General features: G+C 41.1%; 1 protein-coding gene across 1 annotated transcript in view; it reads left to right on the forward strand.

Moving 5' to 3' along the window:
• The first annotated feature begins 4,052 nt into the window (after positions 1-4,052).
• The window catches only part of LOC137347041 (orexin receptor type 2-like), a 30,496-nt gene continuing 12,561 nt past the window's right edge, over positions 4,053-21,987 (forward strand). The window contains exons 1-6 of the mRNA XM_068011046.1: positions 4,053-4,149; positions 4,419-4,514; positions 10,208-10,507; positions 13,541-13,719; positions 14,908-15,151; positions 17,801-17,916. Coding sequence (XP_067867147.1) covers positions 4,053-4,149; positions 4,419-4,514; positions 10,208-10,507; positions 13,541-13,719; positions 14,908-15,151; positions 17,801-17,916 — 1,032 coding nt within the window. The remainder of the gene's footprint in view (positions 4,150-4,418; positions 4,515-10,207; positions 10,508-13,540; positions 13,720-14,907; positions 15,152-17,800; positions 17,917-21,987) is intronic.

Genomic DNA, 21,987 nt, shown 5'->3' on the forward strand with positions numbered 1-21,987 from the left:
TACCCTTTATCCTACAGGATCAAGACACAGACAGACATTATTGCCTTCAGGAAACTCGGCCATAATGTATATTCTCTGCAACCAGTAGATGCAGATGGAGGTAACCCGGTTTAAACCTGTTTATGATGTGACCAGAAAGAAATAATGCAGCATGAACAAAAATGCTTCACTTTCGTCACACTTTAATATAATGAAACATGTGAAACAGTAATAGGTGTAGACGCAGCCAGGAAGACTACCTGCACCATAATCAATTTGACCACAACTCTCAAAGGAACTGTAACATAACCAACCATCTCACTTCTAGCCAAAGTTCTAAAGATGTACTGCACAATAGACTTTCCAGCTGTTTGTACTGTGCAACTGCTATGGCAACACAGCAACCCCAGTAATAAGTATTTAGGTCAAATACCTATAGTTACTGCATATATTTGTTAAAGAGGACAATATCTGGGCAATTTGAGCTTCATTTATTTCTAGTTTCACACCTATGCTTACTTTTTTTTTACTCGTTTGTAGGATGTGGGTGTCGCTGGCTAGGGCAGCATTTATTGCCCATCCCTAATTGCTCTTGAACTGAGTGGCTTGCTAGGCCATTTCAGAGAGCATTTTTTAAAGAGTCAACCACATTGCTATGGGTCTGGAGCCACATGTAGCCCAGACCAGGTAAGGACAGCAGATTTCCTTCCCTAAAGGACATTGGTGAACCAGATGGGTTTTTATAGCAATTGACAATGGTTTCGTGGTCACCATTAGACTAGCTTTTAATTCCAGATTTATCAATTGAATTCTAATTTCTCCATCTGCCGTGGTGGGAATCGAACCCACATCCCCAGATCATTAGCCTGGGCTCTGGATTACCATTCTAGTGACATTACATTGTACAAGGTAGATGGTTTTCTATCCTCCAGATTACAAGTGATAGTTCAATTAACCTCCTCTGGATTGAGATCCAAACTTTATTCTGGCCTATATAACACACATAGAGTCATGTGTTGTACCTGTTTTCTACATTTCTGTCGGTGCCATCTTTTGTGTGGTTCAATTCTATATACTAGAAAGCTTTACCTAGACATCATATCGTTATATATAAATATATGCATATATATTTACAAACATATGTTGCTTATAATGAAAAATTGTGTTTTTAAAAATCAAATATGATGCATTTTGCAGCCCAATTCTAGGCTCTGACTGCCTTTGTCATCAGAATAACAAGATTGGAATTGTCTTAATGTTATTAAATAAAACTGTAAATTCACTTTTAAATTTCTGTTTACTCCTGTGGCAGTTTTTATTTTTATTGTACATCAAATATATTAAAATCTCTTATTTCAAATTGTTTAGCACTGTCAGTATTATGATGCAGGATTTGTAATATTACCAGGTTAATTTTTTTAATGTCAATGGAAGCAAAATAGAAATCTTTGCGACATCATATAAATGCACAAGAGTATGTGTTTAACATACAGAGATTCATTGAAACAATTGCCTTTTACCCACGTTTAGTATTGAGGTCAATGTTCAGCTTGAATTCCAGTGACTATCATTGAAATCAAATTTTCACATTCAATTAGAAGTTTTAATTGCAAAGTATTCTCCAACATTTACAATGTGAATTATATTAGAGATACTGATGTTGCATCTGTGGTTACCAATGCTGAATTAGCTGTAGCCCATCCTGTAGTTTTAGGAACTGTCCCAACTTATATATTTATATTTCAGACACTCATGTTTGACATTCTGAAAGCTATTAAGCGCTGGGCACAAAAAATAGCCAGTTTCTCCACAGGGTTGAACAAACCCAAATAAACTGTAACAGCTACATTATAGAGAAAAGGGTAGTGCAGAGTGGTGGGATATAGGCTTGATCCAATACTGAGAGCCTGATTTTGCTAGATTGAAGACCCCAAGCACAGAGGAAAACAGACAGCAGATAAACCTGCATAGGTCTTCTGCCATCCATATGTTGTGACAAAAGCACAGTGTAATTGACATAAATGCCTGCAAATCCTTCTGGTCAGAAAATGGTGCTTATCCTAAGAAACCCAAAGATGAAATAAAAATGTAGTCTAAATCATTTGACATTCTATGTGGTACAATTACCAGAGACAGAATATAAGGTACAATTGATAGCATTTATTTTCAAGCCCAGACAACGATGACAGATTCAATAGGTACTGTGCAATGAATATTGCAAAGCAAATTGAAATAGTCTCGTAGTGTGCAGGTCAGGGTCAAACTAAGAGCTGAAGCTGAAATGAGATTGCAGTGAATTTGTTCAGTGTATTATGTACGCAGGATTGAAATTCCATTGTGACAATTAGTTGAAATTTAGACATGAATGGCATAACCATGAAGGTTAGAAAGTGGAAAATAATGAAAGTTTATAATTTGGGGCAATTCTTCTTCAAGAATTTAGGTTTAAATTAAGTCATGTTCTCAACTATGTTAGATAACTTAGAAAAGTGCAAAAAAGTGAGCATCACCATTAGTGATAGCAAAATATCTCTCAGTAAATGAAGGTTTATATTATATTGCTGGAAATAGAGACATGTTGTTGAAGCTTTTCATCTTGCACTCATCAGGACAATCGCAAGAATAACCAATGTAAGGGAAAACAACAACTTATACTGCATGAGAAGAGAGTGCTGATTGGTAGAGACGTTGCCAAAAAGACGTTCTGCCTAGCACACAAATGAGTAACATGAGATATAAATTTCAATGCCAGTGTGATGCTAGGTATATAGGCCGTACGTCCCAAAGACTGGTGGATCATATCAAACAATATGTCCCTTCTGCTGTTCACAACAGGCAAGGTACGGGCCGTACCCAATCAGCCCATGCTTGCAAAACTCAAAGCACAGTGTCCAACATTAGATGTGATTCTACGATTGGACAACATTTGCTAAATATTCCACAGTGAGCTAAAAATTATGCTGACAATCAATTTATGATTGTCAGCAGGGCTCGCAGTGTGGCACATTTGCACATACTGGAAGCTACGTATATTAATACACAGGGCCCTGTTCTTTGCAGACAGCAAGAATATGTACAAACATTGAGCCTGTTTCAGCTGAATAAAATAAGTGACAACCATTCACTGGTTCATTCCTCAGGACAATGCCTTGACCAATCAGAGTCAAGCTGCCTGATTTAAATTTTAAACAAAGCTTGGCATTTAACTTTCAGTCACCATAAACTGGTGCACTCACCATGGCAACACCTCTACCAATCAGAGTTCACTTGACAACTAATCAGCACTCTCTTCTCCATGTCTATATTTTCAGCAATACTACTAAACGCCTATTTGCTTATTCTTTTGGGCCTCCTTATCTCGAGAGACAATGGATACGCGCCTGGAGGTGGTCAGTGGTTTGTGAAGCAGCGCCTGGAGTGGCTATAAAGGCCAATTCTGGAGTGACAGGCTCTTCCACAGGTGCTGCAGAGAAATTTGTTTGTCGGGGCTGTTGCACAGTTGGCTCTCCCCTTGCGCCTCTGTCTTTTTTCCTGCCAACTACTAAGTCTCTTCGACTCGCCACAATTTAGCCCTGTCTTTATGGCTGCCCGCCAGCTCTGGCGAATGCTGGCAACTGACTCCCACGACTTGTGATCAATGTCACACGATTTCATGTCGCGTTTGCAGACGTCTTTATAGCGGAGACATGGACATTTGCTTATATTATAACTGATTTATGCAGTAGCTTGCAGTTAACATTGTAGAAGATGTGGACTTAGCACTCACAGTAGAACAGAAATATTTTTAGATTCATATATTGTCCTGGATTTAGGGGTCAGCGGTGAAAGAACAGCGCTCGTTTTTCATTCCACTTAGAGCTGCCGACCCAACATTTTGTGGGTTTTTGAGTGACAACTTATGGTTACTAGCATGGCGCCCTCTCCAGGGGGTCTGTGGTGGGGGTGAGCAGGACAAACAACAGTGTGCCTCTTCAACCGATCAGATTGAAGAATCCACTGAGAAACGTGGGCTGCAAAATTCGGTTATGTAGCGACCATACTTTCGGCATTACGGGTGGTGTTTTGGGACTAAAATGGTTTTAGCGGTGCACATGAACAGTCCTCATGCTGCCATGTCAGCTGCCATTTTGGGAAGGGTGTTAGCACGGGTGCAGGGAGCATGTGCTGAAAGTATGTAGTGTAGGCAGAATGTGACGTCAGTCAGCGTGTAGCATTGATGTGATGCCAGCGTGCGATTTTTGAACTGAAAACTCCAGCTAATGCCCTCTCTTAAACTTGCACAGCTGGAGATGCGTTCAGGAGCAGGAAGGGCCACTGCTATTTAAGAGGATCATCAACTACATTCAGGTTAGATGCTGATTGATTTCTACTGGCTATTGCTATGTTAGTAGAAATGTTTGGTGGTTTGTACTACTATTTAAAGTTGTTGACATCTACAGGGAGCAGTGTAGCACATGCTGAAGGCCTTAGTTCTGAGTTCAAGGGTTCTGCTCAGACCACTTGCTCTCAGACACGAGTGCAGTGGTTTATGTTCTGTTTGTTCTGGTTTGTTGGGTCTGCAAGTGTTCCCATGGAGTTGGCCAGCACTTCCATGCTGGAGAGAATAGCCCCCAAGCTCTGCCACAAAGCCCTGTACAGAGTTGATGCCAGACTCCTCCATGCTCCATGACATTGACCACAGGATTTCCGGCAGACCTGCCAATGCACCAAGCATTTCATTCTGCATAACCATCAGCCTTTTTCTCCAGCTGAACTCGTGTGACTTTGCCCTCTGGTGAGCTGCGACCTGTGCTGCCATTGTCCCCTGCCCAGATTCGGGGAAGGTTCCATTAGATTGGAAAATAGAGAATGTAACTCGTTTAATCAAAAAGGGAGACAGAAAGCAGGAAACTACAAGCCAGTTAGCTTAACATCTGTCTTAGGGAAAATGTTAGAAGCTATTATTAAAGATGTTATAGCAGGGTATTTAGAAAAATTCAAGGTAACCAGGCAGTCAACATGGTTTTGTGAAAGAGAAATCATGTTTAACCAATTTATTGGCGTTCTTTGAGGGAGTCACATGTGCTGTGGATAAAGGGGAACTGGTGATGTATTGTACTTAGATTTCCAGAAGGCATTTGATAAGGTGCCACATCAAAGATTATTGCAGAAAATAAAAGCTTATGGTGTGGGGGTAACAAATTGGCATGGATAGAAAATAGAATGTAGAACAGTACAGCACAGTACAGGCCCTTCGGCCCACGATGTTGTGCCGACCCTTTAACCTACTCTAAGATCAAACTACCTACATACCCTTCATTCTACTATCATCCATGTACCTATCCAAGAGTCACTTAAATGTCCCTAATGTATCTGCTTCTGCTACCACCGCTGGCAGTGCATTCCACGCACCCACCACTCTCTGTGTAAAGAACCTACCTCTGACATCTCCCCGAAACCTTCCTCCAATCACCTTAAAATTATGCCCCCTGGTGATAGCCCTTTCCGCCCTGGGAAAAATTCTCTGGCTATCCACTCTATCTATGCCTCTCATCATCTTGTACCCCTCTATCAAGTCACCTCTCATCCTTCTTCGCTCCAATGAAAAAGCCCTAGCTCCCTCAACCTTTCTTCGTAAGACATGCCCTCCAGTCCAGGCAGCATCCTGGTAAATCTCCTCTGCACCCTCTCTAAAGCTTCCACATCCTTCCTATAATGAGGCGACCAGAACTGAACACAATATTCCAAGTGTGGTCTAACCAGGGCTTTATAGAGCTGCAGCATAACCTCGCGGCTCTTAAACTCAATACCCCTGTTAATGAAAGCCAACACCCCATATGCCTTCTTAACAACCCTATCAACTTGGGTGGCAACTTTGAGGGATCTATGGACGTGGACCCCAAGATCCCTCTGTTCCTCACACTGCCAAGAAGCCTGTCTTTAAGCCTGTATTCTGCATTCAAATTCAACCTTCCAAAATGAATCACTTCACACTTTTCCAGGTTGAACTCCATCCGCCACTTCTCAGCCCAGCTCTGCATCCTGTCGATGTCCCGTTGCAACCTACAACAGCCCTCCACACTATCCACAACTCCAGCAACCTTTGTGTCATCGGCAAACTTACTAACCCAGCCTTCCACTTCCTCATCCAAGTCATTTATAAAAATCACAAAGAGCAGAGGTCCCAGAACAGATCCCTGCGGAACACCACTGGTCACCGAGCTCCAGGCTGAATACTTTCCATCTACTATCACCCTCTGTCTTCTATGGGCCAGCCAATTCTGTATCCAAACAGCCAAATTTCCCTGTATCCCATGCCTCCTTACTTTCTGAATGAGCCTACCATGGGGAACCTTATCAAACGCCTTGCTAAAATCCATATACACCACATCCACCGCTCTTCCTTCATCAATGTGTTTTGTCACATCCTCAAAGAATTCAATAAGGCTTGTGAGGTATGACCTGCCCCTCACAAAGCCATGCTGACTATCTGTAATCAAACTATGCTTTTCCAAATAATCTTCCAAAGAAGATTGACTAGCTAACAGGAAACAGAGAGTAGGCATAAATGGGTCATTTTCTGGTTGTCAAGATGTAACGAGTGGTGTACTACAGGGATCAGTGCTGGGACCGCAACTTTTTACAATTTATATAAATGACTTAGATGAAGGGACCGAAGGTATGGCTGCTAAATTTGTTGATGACACGATGATAGGTAGGAAAGTAACTTGTGAAGAGGACATAAGGAGGCTACATAGGGATATAGATAGGCTAAGTGAGTGGGCAAAGACCTGGCAAATGGAGTATAATGTGGGAACGTGTGAAATTGTCCACTTTGGCAGGAAGAATAAAAAAAGAAGCATATTATCTGAATGGTGAGAGATTGCAGAGCTCCGAGATGCAGAGGGATCTGGGTGTCCTAGTGCATGAATCACAAAAGGTTAGTATGCAGGTACAGCACATAATTAGGAAAGCTAACAGAATATTATTGTTTATCGTGAGAAGAATTGAATACAAAAGTAGGGAGGTTATGCTTCCGCTATACAGAGCATTGGTGAGCCCACATCTGGAGTACTGTGTATAGTGCTGGTCTCCTTATTTAAGGAAAGATGTAAATGCGTTGGAGGCAGTACAGAGAAGGTTTACTAGACTAATACCTGGAATGGACGGGCTGGCTTACGAAGAAAGATTGGACAGGCTAGGCTTGTATCCGCTGGAATTTAGAAGAATAAGAGGCGACTTGATTGAAACATATAAGATCCTGAGGGGTCTTGACAGGGTGGATGAGGAAAGGATGTTTCTCCTTGTGGGAGAATCTAGAACTAGGGGTCACTGTTTAAAAATAAGGGGTCGCCCATTTAAGACAGAGATGAGGATAAATTTTTCTCTCAGAGGGTCATGAGTCTTTCTCAAAAGGCGGTGGAAGCAGAGTTTTTGAATATTTTTAATGCAGAGGTAGATGGATTCTTGATAAGCAAGGGGTTGGAAGTTTATCGTCGGTAGGTGGAAATGTGGAGTAATCAGTTCAGCCATTAACTTATTGAATGGCGCTGCAGGCTCGGAGGGCCGAGTGGCCTACTCCTGCTCCTAATTCGTATGTTCGTATGTTCACCACATGCAGATCCTGCCTCTAAGCCACCCTCTAAAGTACCCACAGTGTCAGTATCTAAGCTGGTGGCTACTGGTGTCAGAGCAAGTGATAGTGTTTCTTCTTCATCATTGTCTTCTTGCTCTTCCATCTCTTGCTATTCCACCATTGCTTGGCTTGGTGGCGGTGCTTGGGTACCTGGAAGGAGAAGAGCACAAGGTTGGGGTTGTGATGGGAGGAGGGAGGAAAAGCAAGAGGTGCAAACTTACACCATCTACAACTTGTAAATCAGGAAAGATTGTGGGGTGAGAGGGGAATTGGGATGAGAGATTAGGTTTGAGGGTACCATTATCTTCAATGGTTTCAGCCGCGCCATTGGCCATGGCCTCAGTCATGGTTGCTCCAATGAAAGGGAGCACCATCTCCTCTATGGGGGTGAGGACATGATGCCGTGTCTGTCCCCTGCCGGTTAAGTGTTGCTGCCTCTGCTTGTGCACCACGTTGGCCAAACTTTATGTGGCAGCGGAGGCCCCACCCACCAGCTTAAAAGTCGGGGGCAAGCATGCCTTCACCAGGCCTGGAAGCTACGTAGCAATTTTGTATATCCCAGGCTCTTAATTGGGCTCAGGCAGGACTTCTGCAGGGAGTCCCATCTCTAAGAGCTGCTGGACAATTAGCAGGCCACAGCTCCACAGTCCCAGCAGCACCACTGGGAGGGTTCTAACCAGAAGTCACAGACGTAAAACATTAATTCTGTTTCTCTCTCCACAGATGCTGCCAGACCTGCTGAGTATTTCCAGCACTTTCTGTTTTTATTTCAGTTTTGCAGCATCTGTAGTATTTTGCAGTTAGCTTTCAGTAGTGCTAGCCTCGCATGAATCTGGTCCCTGCTGAGATGTACAGCAGTGCGTTTAGTGCTGGGCTGCACACAGCTATCATGAAAAATCAGTAGACAGGGTGCTGCCTGCTTCAGAAGGACCGGGCATGGTTTAATAGCGCATCGCAATCCTCACTCCCATTTTCAGGTGCTATCGAATTTTGCTCCTGCAGAGTCTAAACCAAGAAGTATAAATTAGATTATTTAATTCAATGGAAAATTATGTACAGAAAGTGAAAAAAAACTGAGGGAAATAAAGATGGGATTAAGAGAGATAAAAGAGACAGAAAGGAAAAGTTTAAAAAGTGAATTTTTAAAATCTCCAACAATAATTAAAATCTGAAGAAGCAAGACTTTACACTTGTAAAATTAAATTTTCAGGGCCAGAGAGGTTATTTGTCAGTAATTAAGACTTATCACGCTGTTAAAAATTCATTTGCACCTGAATGCACAAGCCCCAACTTTTGCTGGCGTATTTAGTGTATAACTAGTGGGCAAGTACCACAGATTGATGCCGCTCATGTATTTTAATGCCAGATCTATCAGCACGATACCATTGAAGCAAAGCTTGTGGAGGAGCAGAGAAAATCAACAGCAACTTCCTAATTTAACTGCTCATATGCAGACATTGTTGTCTGATTTTATCCATAATAAAGGTGAGCGCTGTTTCTCCACTATTATTTCTACCACAAAATCTGGGCCATTGATAGCCAAAACTACAATGAATTTAGACACAATGCCATCTGCATACTGGGAAATATTGGACTAGATGAGCTTTATGAGCTTCTAAGACTCCAAGAGTTGACAAATACAAACAAAAAAATTATAACTATCTTCACAGCAAACAGAGATGTAACATTTCAAACCCTCAGAATATTCTGTTGTACAAGTGTTAGATTTCCACTGACAAATTTCATTCACATGGTGACACAGTGCTCTACAGATCAAGTCCAAAGAATGACTTAATTCATCATTTTAAAGTAGAGGCTTGAAATATCAGACCGCTTTGTCAGAAAGCTGGCTGTAAATAGCTCCACAACATAGGGAATACTGAGTCCCAAATATTCATATGCTGACATTTTCAGTGTATAGTTGTTATTATCTTCACATTCTGTTATGCTATGTGTTTAGGAAATTGATTTGTTAAATCCATCAGTCCCATTTCACCAGAAGCAATAAGGCTGTATCACCTACATTTTCAATCATTATTCATTGCCTAAAATATCTATATAAAATCATATTTCACTGCATTTTACCTACTTTGATCTCAAAATAGTACATCCAGGTACAGGTTAATTTTACCTAACATGATACTTTTTTTAGTTGAAGAAAGCCAGACCTACAGAATCTCTGAATAATATGTGCACTTCATATTAGCATCTGACCTAAGTGTCTTCCCTCTGCTCTGGTTGTTGTGTGCTGACTTTTTCTTGTGATTCTTCCAATCATCGGATTCACAATTAATGACCCATTAGTAAGATTGCATTCAACATTGCTGACAAAGTTGTGTAAAGGTTAAATTTCAGCTCGTCCTAAAACATTAGAAACCTGCAAATGGCCATCGTAACATTAATACTCACAATATCCAGTGACTCTAGCCAGTCAGGGTGACAATGACCAGGAATTTCATATTTACGACAAATCTTGATCATAGCTTGTTTTATGAAGCTGATTATAATGCTGTATTGGTTGTTTTAAGGGCTACTCGGAAATGGATTCCAGTTTGATGGTATAGTCCAAAATATATTGATTCTAGAAATTCTTCCTAATTTTCTTTCTTTTAGGTTTTTGTGGAGTCTATCTAAGTAATTCTCTCACTGACACCATAATATTGGAGACGAGTTGTGCTGATATGTTCACCAATACCAGGGATACAAATGGATATTTTAATGGGACTTTCTATGTGTCTAATCTGACTGCTCCGATCTCTAATGTGACACACATAGTAAGAGCCAGCGCAGACAATGATGATGAATTTCTGCAGTACATATGGAGAGAGTATCTATATCCCAAACAGTACGAGTGGGTCTTTATTATCGGATACATTATCGTCTTTATGGTGGCGCTCGTTGGAAATATTTTAGGTAGGTCAAAGACTTTTAAATAAAATAAATCCACATGTCTTCGAAAAGCTGAGGAATTTTACTGCTGCTAAACTGAACCTTACTTTCCAAATTTTGACCTAGTGACGATATCACCCGCACCAGGTTTTCGCAACTTAACCGGACTTCAGGTGTGTGCACATTCCCCAGCATAACCGTATTTCCTACACTCACTGCCTTTATAAACTGTCTTGCCAAGATTGTTGAAAGTGAACCGACGAACGTCAGACCTCATGTTTTAGTCAAACAACATCTGGATTCCGTAGATCTGCTTAGAAACATCAATATTTTCTGCATTGTAAGGCGACTTGGTTACAATCTGATACCACAATCCCACTGAACGCTGAGCTAGGTGGAGCTCATACCACTGAACGATAGAGAGTGAATCATACTCATTGCCATTTCCAACTTAGTTTCTTCCTCTGAAATCATCCAGATCCGCAAATGAGTCATATGTACAGTGGGTCTGTGCAACGACTGCCAGAGATTTATTCAGGATTCCTGCTCAATCATTTTGCACTGAAAATGTTATTTTAATTCACCAAATATGTAGGCGTATATTTATTTTATTTATTTAGAGATACAGCACTGAAACAGGCCCTTCGGCCCACCGAGTCTGTGCCGACCATCAACCACCCATTTACACTAATCCTACACTAATCCGATATTCCTACCACATCCCCACCTTCCCTCAATTCCCCTATATATTCTTCCTTTAGAAATAATTCATAAATTACACCAGTGTTCCGCATGAATACTTCTGTGACAGAAAGATGAGGTTGCTAAATGTATTAGTCATGATTTTGATTGTCACACTCGGCAAAAAGTGGACAAAAATATTTCTGCAACGAACACTTGTCCAGTACTTCTGACCAACCATTTTCCTATGGAATTTCCTACATCGTCACCACCTGATTTTCCTGTATTCGCAGCCAATCCAATATGCCCCTGAATGTATGTCCATCAGTAAGAAATTTAGCAATTATAAAAATCATTTGCAAGGAACTGTTAGAAATATGTTGCTTCTAATTTGCCTTTGTTGTGATTCATGGAAATCACCACGTCTCTGCACAACTTGACAAGGCTCATAGTCCCAGAGAGATGCTGAAACCTATAGGCTGGCAACGTCCCATTCACCACCGCTTCCGTATCGCTGCTATTCTGCCGAGGACACAAACTTAGAGGGGAACTTTATCAAAATATCAAAATAGTTAAGAAGCAACAAGCTGAAATATTTAAAATAAGCAAAAGGCAATCTGAAGCTGAAGATATTCAGATGGCTTCCACATAGTTGTCTGTCAAAAATAAACTTTGTTTGAGCTGATTCAACATTTTGAGAAAATGCTGAAAGAGCCATCTAGACAAGGGTGCACTGGTTAAAAATCTGCTGCCCCTTTCCCATCCCCAATAACAATAACATTCATTATTTGCCCTTTTCTCCCCCAACCCCGAAGCACTTAACTTCCCCACTTGACCTTCCCCCTCCCCCCGCCGCCAAACTGAACAAAGTGCACAGGTCACCCCTTCCCACCAGCCCCAACACTAATGATGTGAATTTGACTCCGTTTCCCTCCCCCTTTCCCCACCACTGCGGCACCTGCTTTCCCCCCAGTCAGGAAGGTGCATGAGTGCCGGCCGCCGCTCAGAAGATCACGGCCCAACGGTATAATTGGAGTCAATTTTATTTCAATGTATGCTTTCTGCTAATTTCAATATTTTAATCCGGGACCCGTCACCCAGCAGCGGGGGTCACCACGGAGCCTCGCCGCCGCCAGGAGAATCGGGCCTGGCCCTCCCGGCATCGGGCTCCATGGCGGGCTGCTGCCAGAACGATCTTCCAGCCACCTCATCCCAGCCACGCAACCCGACGTCGGGAGCTTTGTAAAATCCCGGCCTAAGTTTGTATAAAGAATCGAGTGTTCCCATAGTTTTAGACTGCTGACTGATTGCTGCAAGGTTTGATTGCCTTCTTGTGGTAGAACTGGGTTATGAACCTGACAACATTCAGAAATATTATTGTACCCACTTCCCACTAAAAAGTTCCTGTTCTCAATGAATGGAATGTGGCCAAAATAAATGATTGATGAACACGATTAGACAAATTCAAAACTCACATACTATTCTTCATTTGAAAATCGCTGGTTCGACAAAGACACTAATATAATACTTTAGCAGTGAATTTCCTATGCATCGCCCAATCTATTACTTCAGCAAAGGAGCCACAGAAATTCATCCCTTTTATTTCTCACCATTTTCATATGCTACTCCATCATTTACCATGCTAATGCAGAATGGTACTGTTTCTCATGCTGATCCACTGCAGAATTCTCATTTGCACATTTCAAAAGAGGCATTTATTCCTGTTCTGTAAAATGTGAGCATCCATTTCTATTTACAATCAGAAAGAAAATGCCCCAATCCTGATCTTTATAATATCTTTACTTGTCCTGCTCTTATCGCTTTAAGAGAACTAAGCTCCAGTTATGAAACTTATTTTTGAGAGAAATCTGGCAGTTATCATTCATTATGCAGTATTAAGGACTTAACTATAACAGATATTTGTAATAAAATTAATGGAGTAGGGCTGGTAAAAGTTATGATTGACTGTATAAATCGTGGTTGTCTTGTTCTCTGGCGTTAGTTTAATTCTCCATATTTGATAACTCTACTTGATTTTGTAAATAAGTTTGATCGGGTGTTTTCTCCCGCTGATTATTTCCTCACTACCTGAAGGAGCAGAACACATATAATTAACACAGCAGCAGCGTAACAAATGAGATCACTGCTACACACCATTCACTCTGGTCCAGACATTGATGGTGGAGAAAGCAAAACATGTAGATTTCAGGTTGTAAGTGCCAAAAATTCTAGGCAGACTTTAATAAGGTACGTAAAAGAATCTGAAACTCAAAATGCTGAAAATACAAAATAGGCCAATCAGCATCAGAGAGAGGAACATTGATTAATATTTTGGATGGAATTCTTTTGTACTGACTGACCTTTACTGTGTTCTAGTGTGCTTTGCAGTGTGGAAGAATCATCACATGCAGACTGTGACAAACTACTTCATTGTGAACCTATCACTAGCAGACGTGCTGGTCACTACTATCTGTCTTCCTGCCAGCCTGGTGGTGGATATCACTGAGACCTGGTTTTTTGGTCAAACCCTTTGCAAAGTGATACCCTATTTACAGGTAAGGCTCTCTCGACTCAATTACAGCTATTTAACATTTAACCTCTCTGTCCTTGACATTACAAGTGTGTGAAGACATTTCAACAGAGGCATTAAACCATTTAAAATAAATGAAATATTACCTCCATTAAAATAGCACAGAAAAGAATTTCCTTTAAATGTGCCTGTATCCTACAGCTTAATTTGAGGCTTCGGACTTTCATTTAACACTAACTATCAGTTGACTATGTAAAAATAAATTATAATCACCACTCCTTCCCCTTCTAGGTCCTTTTTACTTTCTTCTACATGGAATGTATGGGATGGTTCAGGCTGTAGGCTCTTTACAGCTGTTTTCTGACTGACAGTTGTCTGTCCATCTCAGCACATGGCTCTCCCACTTGACTCAACCTCAGCAGCTTAAAAGACAACTTGGAAAATGACAGTTTGTCAGTCAAAATGGAGCCTTGAACTCCCACTCTTTAAATGGAGAGTCAAATCTCCACTCCAGTGTTGCATGTGAAAAGGCCTGCAAACCAAATCCAGTCAACTACATCATTTAATCTGTCTTTCAGAATTTTTTAAAATATATTTTGCAACACTGTCCAATCAATGGCTCTTTCAGGTCAACTAGAAGCAATTCAAGCCTGAGGCCAGCCCAACTGAACTGCCTGTTCAGATAGGTTTGAGTTTTAAATTACAGTCCAATACTCATCCCTTCATCTGACTCTGACTGCAACATTCCCAATGTAAACTGAGGAAAACCACTTTACGCCAACTATCTTGTTGCTAGATCAGCGAATGGAGCAGCATATATCCTGATAATCTAAATATGGCCTTACCACTGAGCTCAAGGGTAAAACCTCGCCAGTGGATATCAATAATTAAAGTTTTGATTTAAAGCTGCTTTTCCATTCGTTGTGGAGGGGAGTTGCCATCACTGGTTGCCATCAAGTGGGGCCCACATGTTCAATAGCAGCCCCAATATAAATTTGTCAGATTCACTGAAACCAATTAACATCAATGCAATAGTCATCTTATAACAAGAATGCAACTTAATAAAAACATATATTTTTAAAAAAAATTTTACAGAAAAGCTCACAAAATAGGATTAATGTAAATTACTGCTACTAAAGCAGATTGAAGTGGTTTCAGATTTACAACAGGACAATTGTGTATTGGTTTAATTCTGATGATCTTTCTTTTTCAGACAGTGTCAGTGTGTGTGTCAGCCCTGACTCTCAGCTTCATAGCTCTTGATCGCTGGTATGCAATTTGCCACCCCTTAATGTTCAAAAGCACAGCAAAGCGGGCTCGGAACAGTGTCATTGTTATCTGGATCATATCCTTTGTGATAATGATTCCTCAAGCTATTGTAATGGAATACAGCAGCATGATCCCAGAACTAGCCAACAAAACCCTGCTTTTCACAGTCTGTGATGAGCGCTGGGGAGGTGAGTACAGAATCCACCATTGGACTGTATTGTATGATAGTGGAATTGTACAGGCTTTCAGGTCTAAAAGACTTCTGTATGTTTGAAGAGGAAGCACATGGTTTAGTTAACCATTATCTCCTGTCCAAGTAACCACACTAAAATGAGCAGCATCTTTCACCCACATTGCTATCCTTTTTTATATTTGTGACCGTAACTATGAGCAGAAAGTCAAAATTACTTTATAAACTCATTAAAAAATTGCCTTAATTTGAGAGAAAGGTTTCACTTTCGGGTAAAAAAGAAATTCTGGCCTCCCAGGCTAGATAGCACAGATCTGTTGTGCAATCCTGGCAGAGGGTGGCACATTTTGGGCAGAGCCTGGATAGGTTGGGTTTCTATCCCCAACATTGCTCCAACACAATTATAGTCCAGGGCGCCACTTCTTTGGAGCATCCCCATTACAGGAAGATCCAGCGTTGGACATGCTTGCAGACCTGGGAATTCAGCCCACTCACCCTGATAGACACAGCAGATTCTATGCCAGCAATGGGTTCTTGGCCTTCTAAAGGACCCAATCAGCCAGATGATGCCTTTTGGGTGCCCCCTTCAGACTGGAAGGGTGCCACTCTGACTGCTGCCTTTTCAGCAGGTGAGGTGGACGGTTTCTTCTACATTGCAGGTGCAGGTGCCCACCCTGAGTATTCAAATGACCCCCACCTCGAACTTTAAAATGGGATAGATGCAACGGTGTAGTGGCAGACAGAAACCTGCCTCATCTCACCACATCTTGTCCCCTTCAGAGACACTGAGGGATCACCAGGCTTGGAATTCAAATGTAGTTTTACAAAGCAAATTCACATTAGTTCAGACACTGTACATAGTAGCAGCTGCTATAAAACATTTGGTTGGTGGAAATCAAGTTCAGAGATCAGGGGATGTGGTACATTTGTAAACATGCACTGGGAGCGAATCTTAGAAGTAAGGTCTGTTGCCCATAAATGTTTGATATGAAGGGGAGGTTAGGTTTGCATTTATTATAATGAGAGATTGGTACAGTATCAGATTAATTGGGTTAAACAATTAAACACAGCTGAATTAAATAGGCACCACATTTATTTATTTTTAGTGAAAATTCAATGCTCTAACTGAAGGAGAAATATAGGCAGGAGGACATTTAAGGCTTATCTTTTATTTCATCCATTCGGAAAAGCAGACATAACCAACCCCTTTTTCCCACTCCCTTGGCAAATAATACCCTCGCCTGTCCCTGCCATTTGGAGCTAGCCTGCATGTCATTGTGTCATTATGACACAGGCAGAGGCCAGTCAGCCCATCGAGTCCATGCCGCTTCTGTCGAGCAATCCAGTCAGCCCTTTTCATTAATCAAAAAAGAAGAAAATAAACATTTTTACTTTTTTGGGGGGGAAAGTTTAATTTCTATGGCAAGGTATGTCAATAATGGGAAATGAAACATTTTCTCATTTTGGGCACTCAGTGTCGCTATCAAACACTTCCAAATCAAGTATAGGAGAATCAGCTGAATATTAAAAGTCCCTCTACTCTGTCCCAACAGCATGACTTAATCTGACCATCAAAGGAGCACCTCCTCCTGCACCAATGTGAGTTTTTTGATTTCCGGCACAAGCCATCTCTTTGATTTGGATTATTAATTAGTCCTTTTACTCACATGAAATTTTTTTTTAAACTATTCGAACAGATTTCTCTTTCAGCATGACAAGGCACTGAGTACATTGTTACTTATTTCTCAAAGAGAGACTGCTGCTCTGTTAAGGAGCGCTTAGGCAGGCTTAGTATTGGGTCAGTCCGCTATGAAAACACGACCACATGTTGAACATTGCAACATGTTTACACAATATATGTTGGAGGACAAACATTTCCACGTATTTTTATGAATAAAATGGTAGCAAGAAGTATCATCAGCAATCACCTCACTGGACCTCTATAGTATCTAAGCCACAGTGAAGTATCTTGTAAGATATTTTATTATAATAAAACTGCCCATTTAAGTGTATCAATGCAAGTTGGTATTTCTCATCCAACAAATGCACCCCTTTCCTGATGACTGTGATCTAAACCTAATGGTTTGCCTTTTGCACAAGTGTTCCATTCAAATAATTCTGTGTGCATCAGAAAAGTAACAACAGCAGCAAAATTTTTTGTAAAGTGAAAACTGGTGACTTCTTTTAGAGTAATGGATGGATGGAGCTTTAAAGCAATCTACAACAAATATATAAAACTTGTCAGTCATAAATAGCAGCCAACAAGAAGGAAAGTTTAAATTTTGTTTCCGAGCAATTGATGTCCTTTAGAGGTCATCGTGAGCATCCTGCATCTAGCTGTAGGAAGGTCTACCACCCCACAGGAAAGCATTGATTGAACAAGGAGCATTAATTTCTTATTGAGATCCTGGATGAAGGATGAAGGCCTGCAGTGCAGGACAGGCTTAGAGCTCAGGACATCACCAAGGCTGTAAAGGCCAATGAAGATAGTGTAAATGTAGAAGTAGTAGTTAGATGATGCCAAGCCAGAGCTTTAAAATTCTGTCAACTAGAGGAGGAAGCAAAGACTGAAGAAGTAAAAGTTCCCTAGTTACATAAACAATAATGTTACCCATTGACAGTAACATCTGTATTTTTCTATTTCCAGATGACGTCTACCCCAAGGTCTATCACATTTGCTTTTGTATCGTAACCTACATGGCTCCTTTATGTTTGATGTTTCTGGCATATTTTCAAATATTTAGAAAGCTTTGGAGTAGACAGGTAAGTGCCTGAACAGCATTTGGAAAGTCAGCATTTTAACATCTACAAAAAAAGGAACAGATCATTTTCTAAGTAAAGCAATGAAAACTGGTGTAAACTGTGAAAACGTTATGATGCGTGTTCCACAAAAAGCACTAAGAAAGAAAACTATTTGTACAAACGGAGCTAAGTATTTATTACGAAATTTGATGTTACTTTGGTGAAGTGCATAGATGTCAAAATCTGTTCGTTCGTTCCAAAAATGGCCAATTCCTCGAGTTTAGTAAGAACTTCAGCCACCAAAAATATTTGTCAAAACAACAACTTGTATTTATACAAAAGAAAAATACTGCAGACGCTGGAAGTCTAAAACAAAAACAGAAAATGCTGTAAAAACCCAGCAGGGCAGGCAGCATCTGTGGAGAGAGAAACAGAGTTAATGTTTCACACAGACCTGAAACATTAACTCTGTTTTTTTCTTTCCACTTGTACTTATATAGTGGGCTGAAATTTATACTTCTGCCACCGATTACGGTGGCGGACCACCTGTATGGGCCGCACATCACGGAGCCGCGGCGATATTAAGTATGGTGGCTCATTTAAATAGCTGGGGTGGATCGCCCACTCCAGTGACATGGAGGGGGCAGACTGTCTGTCCCCAGCAATGGCATCAGCCGCCTTTGCGCAGGCGTTGACGCCATTTTTAAAGGGCTCCGAGCCCTACATTTCAATTTAAATATTTAAAGCTGGATTGATTTAAAAAAATAAAATAAATTGATCTTGACCCTCTCCCACCTCCCCCCCGCAAAATAACCATAGAATTAATTTCTTGCCCTGTCCCCCCACCCCAAAGTTCATAAACTGTGCACTGTAACCCTTTCCACCATCCCCTACACCAATGAGATGAGTTTGACCCCACTCCTCCACTCCCGCACTGAAAATCTTACCCACTCCCTCCTTCCCACCAGTGTTCCACCTTGGATCTCCAGTTGGGGATCTGAAGGCACAGGAATGCTGGCCACCAGCACGAATATCGCTCTGGGACAAAGGCAGGAGCACGACAGCAATTAATTCATTTATTTAAATTAATTTACATATTTAAATTGGGCTCCCGTTGCTGAGCGACCGGGGGGTCGGGGGGGGGCCGCCATGAGGCCTTGCCAGTAATATGGGGCCGGACCTTCCCAGAGGCATTTTCTGCCCCCCCCCCCCACGCCACAACCCCTGACACTGGGGGGTCTGTAAAATTCAGCCCAGTGCCTTTAACAACGGAAAAACATTCCCAAACATTTCACAGGGGTATTATTAATAAAAATGGATGGAAGCCATAGAATGAGATATTAAGAAGAGTGACCAAAAGCTTGATCAAAAACTGCCTGCTTTCACCTCCATAACATTAGCCACCTCCACCTCTAACTCATCCCATCTACTGGTCAAACCTTCATCCATGCCGTTATCACCTTCAGACTCAGCATTTCTAAGCTTCACTCACCTCTCCCTCTTTCTGTAACCTCCTCCAGACCTACAAGACCCCCAAACCTTCCATTCCTGTGGTTCTGGCCTCTTGTGATGAGAAGGAAAGGTTTACAGAGGAAATTGGAGATCCTGGGGCTTAGATATCTGAAGGCATGACCACCAGTCATGGGGTGAAGAGTGGGGGCAGTGGGACCTGATGCTGGTTAGGATGCGGGGAGCAGAGCTTTGGATGAGTTGGAGTTTGGGCAGGAGAGCATTGAAATAGTTGAGGATTCAGATTAGCAGTGAGCAATGCCACAGGAGAGTTACCAGTCACGTAAAAGGATTAACAAATAAACCATAAATAATCTGTTCCATAATGAGAAGAAAGGCATTTGGAAATAAGTGATAACGACAAAAGAGGGCTTTAATAGAAAATTAAGAGTAAAAGCCGCACTCCCAGAGTATCTGGAAATGGAACTATTGATGCAGGGAAAGACATAAAACAGTCTCCAGCAAACACCATGCAATAAAAGTGTACAATGGCTTTATAAAATATATATGCAAATGTGTAGTTTCATAGAATATGTGTGGATATATACCTACATAGTCAGTGACTTCATAAAATATTTACATGCACATGTTTCTTGAGAATCTGATTTTTAATAATTGACAAATGGAAATAAATTAAAAATTGATCCAATAAAGGATTTTGTCTCTCTATTGGTCCTGTTTGATACAAAACAGTAACTCAATTTTTTTTTCAAAAATCCTCTTTTCTCTCTGATATTGTTCCCTGTTTTTTTCCGTTTTCTTCCCTTACCTCTCCCGAAAATGCTGACTTATGCTGTGATGTGGTTCATACGAACATACGAATTAGGAGCAACAGTAGGCCACTCGGCCCCTCGAACCTGCTCCGTCATTCAATAAGTTCAGGGCTGAACTGATTTGTCCACATTACCACCTACCCCCGATAACCTTTCACCCCCTTGATTATCAAGAATCTATCTACCTCTGTCTTAAACATATTAAAGGACTACTTCCACTGCCTTCTGAGGATGAGAGTTCCAAAGACTCATAACCTTCAGAGAAAAAATTTCTCCTCATCTCTGTTTTAAATGGGCGACCCCTTATTTTTAAAAAGGTGACCCCTGGTTCTAGATTCTCCCACAAGGGGAAACATCCTTTCCACATCCATCCTGTCAAGACCCCTCAGGATCTTATATGTTTCAATCAAGTCACCTCTTACGCTTCTAAATTCCAGCGAATACAAGCCTAGCCTGTCCAATCTTTCCTCATACGATTGCCCGCCCATTCCAGTTATCAGTCTAGTAAACCTTCTTTGAACTGCTTCCAACGCATTTACATCCTTCCTTAAATAAGGAGACCAGTACTGTACACAGTACTCCAGATGTGGTCTCACCAATGCCCTGTATAGCTGAAGCATAACCTCCCTACTTTTGTATTCAGTTCCCCTCCTGATAAACGATAACATTCTATTAGCTTTCCGAATTACGTGCTGTACCTTTTGCGATTCATGGACTAGGACATCCAGTTCTCTCTGCATCTCAGAGCTCTGCAATCTCTCACCATTTAGATAATATGCTTCTTTGTTATTCTTCCTGCCAAAATGGTCAACTTCGCATTTTGCAACATTATACTCCATCTGCCAGATTTTTGCCCACTCACTTAACCTATCGAGATCCCTTTGTAGCCTCTTTATGTCCTCTTCACAACCTATTTTCCTACCTATCATTGTGTCATCAGCAAATTTAGCAGCCATCTAATGACTTCATCTAAGTCATTTATATAAATTGTAAAAAGTTGAGGCCCCAGCACAGATCCCTGTAGCACACCACTCATTACATCCCGCCAAACAGAAAATGACCCATTTATGTTTACTCTCTGTTTCCTGTTAGCTAGCCAATCTTCTATCCATGCCAATATGTTTCCCCCCTACACCATAAGCTTTTATTTTTTGCAATAACCTTTGATGTGGCACCTTATCAAATGCCTTCTGGAAATGTAAGTACAATACATCTTTCTTTTCATCCACAGCATATGTAACTCCCTCAAAGAACTCCGATAAATTGGTTAAACATTATTTCCCTTTAACAAAACCATGTTGACTCTGCCTGATTATGTTCAATTTTTCTAAGTGCCCTGCTATAAGTCTTTAATAATAGCTTCTAACATTTTCCCTAAGACAAATGTTAAGCTAACTGGCCTGCAGTTTCCTGTTTTCTGTCTCCCTCCCTTTTTGAATAAAGGAGTTACATTCACTATTTTCCAGTCTAGCGGAACCTTCCCTGAATCTAGGGAATTTTGGAAAATTAAAACTAACGCATCATCTATCTCACTAGCCACTTCTTTTATGACCCTAGGATGAAGTCCATCAGGACCCGGGGACTTGTCAGCCCGCAGCTCCAACAATTTGTTCAGTACCACTTCCCTGGTGATTGTAATTTTCTTGAGTTCCTCCCTCCCTTCCATTTTCTGACTTACTGCTAATTCTGGGATGTTACTTGTATCCTCTGTAGTGAAGACTGATGCAAAATATCTGTTCAATTCATCTGTCATCTCCTTATTATCTATTATTAATTCCCCAGACTCACTTTCTATAGGAGCAACGTTCAC

The sequence above is a fragment of the Heterodontus francisci genome, chromosome 31 (assembly GCF_036365525.1).
Source record: "Heterodontus francisci isolate sHetFra1 chromosome 31, sHetFra1.hap1, whole genome shotgun sequence".
Taxonomy (NCBI): domain Eukaryota; kingdom Metazoa; phylum Chordata; class Chondrichthyes; order Heterodontiformes; family Heterodontidae; genus Heterodontus; species Heterodontus francisci.